The sequence below is a fragment of the Natrix helvetica genome, assembly GCF_964273705.1.
Source record: "Natrix helvetica genome assembly, chromosome: 4".
Taxonomy (NCBI): Eukaryota; Metazoa; Chordata; class Lepidosauria; order Squamata; family Natricidae; genus Natrix; species Natrix helvetica.
Window position 1 is genome coordinate 146,361,200 of NC_138550.1, and position 6,000 is coordinate 146,367,199.

A 6,000-nucleotide genomic window follows, 5' to 3' on the forward strand; every position below is an offset into this window, starting at 1 on the left:
TAGGATTAGTACAATTTAGGGGAAAATATTACAACTTCATTTACTCGTATTAGTCACCCCTAAGGGCCTAAGAAGACAAGTAGAAGAAACTAAGATTTCTCGCATCATAATATTTTTAAGGAATTCACTATTTTCAAGAAATAATGCATAATAAACTCCTTATAAAAGCTAATTATTTTATTTTATGCAGCTTCAATCAAAATATCTTACCTACAAGTTTACAATTTGTCATGCTACATTAAATGTTTTGCTCTAGTTTCCTTCCCATTCAGAAGAGATATTCATAACACTTAATCTATGGGGGAAATTCTCAACTACCCCACACATGGGTGGGAATTCAAAGATTCTTTTTTCACTGCATTTCTGAAATAGTCCATGGTTTTACAGAATACATCAAAAGAATAATAAATACGGTGTTTATTACCAAATAGAGAATTGGATTTCAGATTGATGCCTGTAATACAGAGAGCAGAAATAAATCCTGGTTCTCTGATTCTTGAGTTGGGGGAAAGAAAATGTACATTTTAATGACTACAAGGCCACTGAAAATTAATGGATCATATTCATATCTAAAGCCTTGAAAACAATAATACAGTACTAAAAGACCTATTTTAATATACTGACCAGGATCACACAACACACTAAGTTGTAAAATAAACCAACCACATCATCACTTAGCATTATGTGTTAACTCAGCCACATGTGTGGTGGTGTGTTTTTTTTAGTTTTGGATGTCACAATGAAACAAAAATATTGGCAAAATATAAACGTTTGGAAGATAACTACATGAAGTTTGAAGATTAATCATATAGCAAACAAGAGTAGACATTTTCCAAGTCAATGTGGTTCCCATTTACTTATCTACTCATTATGCCAAGTCAAATGCACTCTCTCAAGCCATATCCATACACTGCTTAAAAAGCATGAATATCAACTAGAGTACAGACACAGAAGAAAATTTATACAAAAGATTTTCATTATATCTTCAGCACTTTTATTGCATTTTAAAAACAATGGAAATTCTGATGTAATAAATTGAGCCATACCAGTCAAACTGGATAATTTCAAAGTTATAATTTTTGTTAGATGACTATTCTTAAAAGTGTGATATGTCTATGTATTGAATCCATAATTTCTTGAGGTAGAAAGGCAAATGGGGTAATTATATTTAAATTTGAACCAATGTATATTTTTTGAAGAGAGAGGAAAAGACATAATATATTCTCCACATATTTCAAGGGTATTACCGCAGCAATCCTGCACAGACTACAAACAGTAACATAACTATTCAATGGGGACTACATCATTTATTTTATTTATTTTAAATATTTAAATATTTGTATTGTATTGTATTGTATTGTATTGTATATTTCTATAGCTGCATATCTTGAAACTAAATACTGGAGAGCTTAGAAAGATGAATGGATGAAAAAAACTGGTGCTGCAAACCACATTCCACAGATGCAACCTATCATTTTCTCATTCTGCTCAGATCTCAACCAATCCCTGTGCCTGGGAGATGATTCAAATCTTGAATGGTCTCCAAAAGGTTAAAAGAGTAGGGGTCCTTGGGAAGGGTGTTCCACAGAGGCTGCAATGGAAAAGTCACACTTCTGAGGACCCATAAGGAGATAATCTTTAAGGTAAGACACCTAGAACCTACCTACCCTATCTGCTTTGGTGGGACAAGTAGAGACCCTAGGGAGGAAGGGTTAGGGAGCAGGAGTCCTGCAGATAACCTGTTCCCATATAGGTAGGGTTTTAGATTGTTACACACATTTTAATGTTCAGAATATACATTTTTCATAAACCTTAAAAAAACTTTTTATGATTCTATAATCCCATTCTTCTTAAAACCCCTGGCAGTGGGTTTTTTTCATTTAATATGTTGTATCTTTAAAACAAAGTCTAACATGGCATTCACATTTATATATTTCAAGTTTTGCAAAAGCAACACATCGAGATTAGTTTTTCATCAACACTAAATGCAACACTAAATATGACTTCTATTTCCACCAATTTCAGTGGAAATTAAATTCAATTAATTTGGATTTAATCCATTGTTTAAATATCAATGAAATATTGTGAGCAAGCTAAGCACAAAACTTTTCAGGTTCACATATTATAGTGTCTATAATTTATCCGGTTCACATGATTCTCTGATCTATAAACTAAATCACCCAGATCAAGTTCACATGAGACTTTAGAATGAAATGCAGTCCACTAATTTGGGGCTCTATGTATCATCAAACTAAGGCAGTACCAATAGTTATTAAGAGTATGGACAGAATTAAAAATTAGAGAAAACTCAGGGATGTTGCTGCAAAGGAATCCATACTCTCCACCCATAAAGTGTTGTATCACTTGTCATTTCTTATGACATCATGACAATGTATTTTACTACATCTACTGTATGTCATTATCAATTATCTCTAGGGGAAAAACAGAAAATCTTACGTTACTACAATAACAAGTAGCTTTTATTCCATATTCTTCACATTTATACAATCTAGGCAGTTATACCAATGTGAATCACAGGTAAGTTACTTACCCAGTGACAATACATAAAAGCTGCCTTGGTTTTAACGTGAAGACTATCTGCTTAAGAAATAAATGATTTGTAGATGTGAAGAGAGAAATGAAAAGAAAAAAATAATGACATTATGTCTAAAATATTAGCATTTGAATGGGTTCTCTCTACCTTCCTGTCACTACTAGATGCTGTAATACAGGTATGCTAGTATATGTATGTATAATATGTATGTATAATAACACATAATGTATGTACTGTATAATAATACATAATATAATGTATAATAAAAGCATAACACACTGAGGAAAAATCCTTTATATTTAACTTCTGTACTTTATTAAAAAGCTTCTTAGAAAACACAATGAACACTAGAAAGGCAGTAAAAAAACTATGAAGAAATTCTCACAGAACCCAATGGGTCCTTTTTAAGTATGAAGAGTTTTAGAATCAAGTAGCTTCATAAAGGTCTCTCACACTATCAAATTCTTATCTCCACTACTCGGTAAGTCTATGTTAGAAACAATATGCCAGCTCAAGTAATATTGAAGCTGTAGCCAATCCCTGAAGCATCATCCTTTTTCTCAGTAAATGGCACTGCAGTACAAAATGTGTCAGTAGGTCATTCAAAAAAACCACACCCAACCAAGACATTTTAAACTATAGATCCCCTCTCTGGTTTATGGTCAGTCATACTGTGATTTGGATGCGATGCAATTCCCACGCTGATCTATGCTTGTCCTTCAGCATTAGGAATTTTCATTTTGTTTCAGTCATTTGGGAGTGGGAGGCAAATTCATTCTGAAATAATCTCAGGTTACTCATAGCAGGTATACTTTTGTATGCTATCCTAAATCAGTGGCATAGAAATGTATTGCATGATTATCAACATGGACGTGAATTACATTCAGTACTGTACAAAAGGCTAGAGAGCTTAACAGTAAATTATGATACAAAATATAAACCCATTGCAAGATGCAAGATGGAAAAGTAAAAATTAAACCAAAAAGACAAAAAAGCATCCCAGAACATTCTAAAAGGTGGTCAGAAAAATCCTGAAGCTACAGATTTTTTGATCCTATCTGCAACGCCGCAAGATCCATTATGGTCCTAAAGCTCGACGGGATCACACTGCAAATGCATATTTTCATGTCATCCAAGGCAACAGGAGGGTAACTCACAATCATAACTATACAAAATATGAAATTGCCCGAGCCCCGGACTCCCCTCCCCCTCCGTCCCCTATTTAGCAATGGCGAGAGGATCTGGAAGGACCCTGTCCCAGCCCATCTTTCCCAGATCCCCTCAAAACCAAAACTAGTCGACCCGTTTTCCTGCTGGATCCCAACCACAACCGGCTGGACGTGCTGAATTCACCCCCAAATAAGCAAGCCCAGGCACTGCAACTTTTCGCTCAGCACCCGCCGTAAAAGAAGCTGATGATGTGCCCTGGAAGGGTGGCTCGGACAGCTACATCCACGCGGCCTTCGCTTTCAACGCTCCCGGAGGGCGAGAGGAAACGAGACCGGGTTTAAAATCCGCGTCCGCGGGGAAAAGGGCTCCCGCTCCGAGCCCCCCTCCGGGCGTTTCACCGTCCAGCCCGGCGCGCTTGCTACCCACATTACCGGGGCTCCTCCCCTCGCGCACGGGGGGCTCCTCCTCCTCCCCCGGGGGGCACTGGCCGGGCTCCCCTCCCGCCTCACCTGTCATTGAGCTGGTCCTCGGTGCCCGGCAGCGGGTGCACCACGAAGTGGATCGATGTCATGTTTTGCTCCCCCTCCCTGGAGGGAGGCGGGCAGGGGCCAGGCGCACAAGGAGGAAGCGAAGGGGGGGCGGGAGGAAGGACGGGCGAGGGGGAACTTGGCGTCTCCTTCAGGGTGTTCGCGGTCACACTCGGGAGCCTTCGCTCCGCGCGAGGGGAGGGAGAAAAACCGGGCAACGCAGGGCGCAGGAACGGCAGGGAAGGGTTCGGTCAGCACCCCGCTCTCACACGAGCCGCCATCTTAACTTCCAAGCTGCCCCTCGCTTCCCTCCCTCCCTCCCTCCGCTGCGCCGGGAACAGAGCGGAAGGTGGGACGTCACCTGAGCAACAGCCAATAGAAAGCCCTCACTAACTGGCGAACCGGCAGGATCCTTGTAAAGTCAGCGGCGATTGGCTGGTGGGACTGCGATCGGCGTGCTTACGTCAGACGCGAGCGTTTTAAGGGGAGGAAGGGCCAGAGCTGCTTTCTTTCCAGAGGGGGAGGCGTTGGGGGGGGGGAGGATAGGAGGGTACGCGCTGCCTCCCGCGATGGGCGGAGCTTTGATTGCTCGGAGTCCGCGTGGGGGGAAGGAGAGGCGGTTGGCTTCCTTTTGCTATCTTGGCGCCGAGGCCATGGTGTCTGTTCTTCTGTTGTGTGAAATCCAGAGGAAGGGTCTATTTGGGCAGTTCCATGATGGGACGGAGGGAGGGGGTGTGGGGAGAAGACTGCACTTGGTAGCTGCGTGCAGGAAACTTGAAAGGGGCTTCGCTTAGTTAATTGCTTTGTCTCTGGACGTTGAGGTGCATTTAAGGATTGCGTAGCATCCAGATCCGGAGACTTCCAGGGCTCCCCATAGACATTGAAGCCCAGCGGGGTGACTTTAAGGCAATCCCTTTTTCAGCCCAACCCATCTCTCAGGGTTGTTGCTATTGTGGGGAAAATAGGAGGAGTCAGTATTACATACCCTTGCTGCCGTAAGTTATTTATAAAAAAAATTTAAAAGCTGGATAAAAATAAAAACAAATTGCTGCTGAGTTGTCTTTCTTCATATTGGTGTTATGTGTATAAATCGAACAGCAAGTCCCGTCCTCCCAAGTATTAATAGCTGTGCTACTAATTTCTATCTGGTTAGAGGCCTAGACTGAAATGATGGGGGGGGGGGGGCACCCAAGTAAATGTGAAATTTTTGTTTTTGAATGTGATGGACAGAATTCTGATAAGAGGTTTATTGAGTTCATTTGCAGCAAAATGTATTTTGCTGAAGAAAATCACTTAAATATTAATGTGCATTAGATTACGGTAATTACACTGCATGCATGTTAATTAGGATGAATAAAAATGGCAAGTGCTGGGAGGCCATATTGGTAAAATGGGATCTGTTTCAGCGATATACTACCCCAGTTGTTATTCTGGGGACTTGTGATGGGGTGAACTTGAGTTAAAAATCCTGCTCCCAGTTCTTTTGCAACCTTCACAGCCGCTCACCAGGGTTGGATGAGGTGAGAGGAGAAGTGGGAGGGGTGCAGCCTCTTCAGCTGCTAAATCTAATTGTACAAAGCTGATCCATGAGATTGGAAAACTTGCAGTTAAAGAGGCTTGCCACTATCTCTCCTCCTACCCTGCCTAGCCCTGGCAGCTACCATTTCAGCTGCTCAGGCAGAGGGGAGTTTCCCAATCCCATGGATCAAATCTATACAATTGGAGATGTGGAAAACAACTAGATCACCT

General features: G+C 41.2%; 1 protein-coding gene across 7 annotated transcripts in view; it reads right to left on the reverse strand.

Annotated features, from left to right (window-relative positions):
• UBR5 (ubiquitin protein ligase E3 component n-recognin 5) overlaps positions 1-4,602 on the reverse strand; it is a 91,244-nt gene extending 86,642 nt beyond the window's left edge. For all 7 annotated transcript variants that reach the window (XM_081950165.1, XM_081950163.1, XM_081950160.1 and 4 more), the window contains exon 1: positions 4,234-4,602. In XM_081950165.1, coding sequence (XP_081806291.1) covers positions 4,234-4,295 — 62 coding nt within the window. In that variant the 5' untranslated portion in view covers positions 4,296-4,602. The remainder of the gene's footprint in view (positions 1-4,233) is intronic.
• Between the last annotated feature and the right edge of the window lie 1,398 nt (positions 4,603-6,000).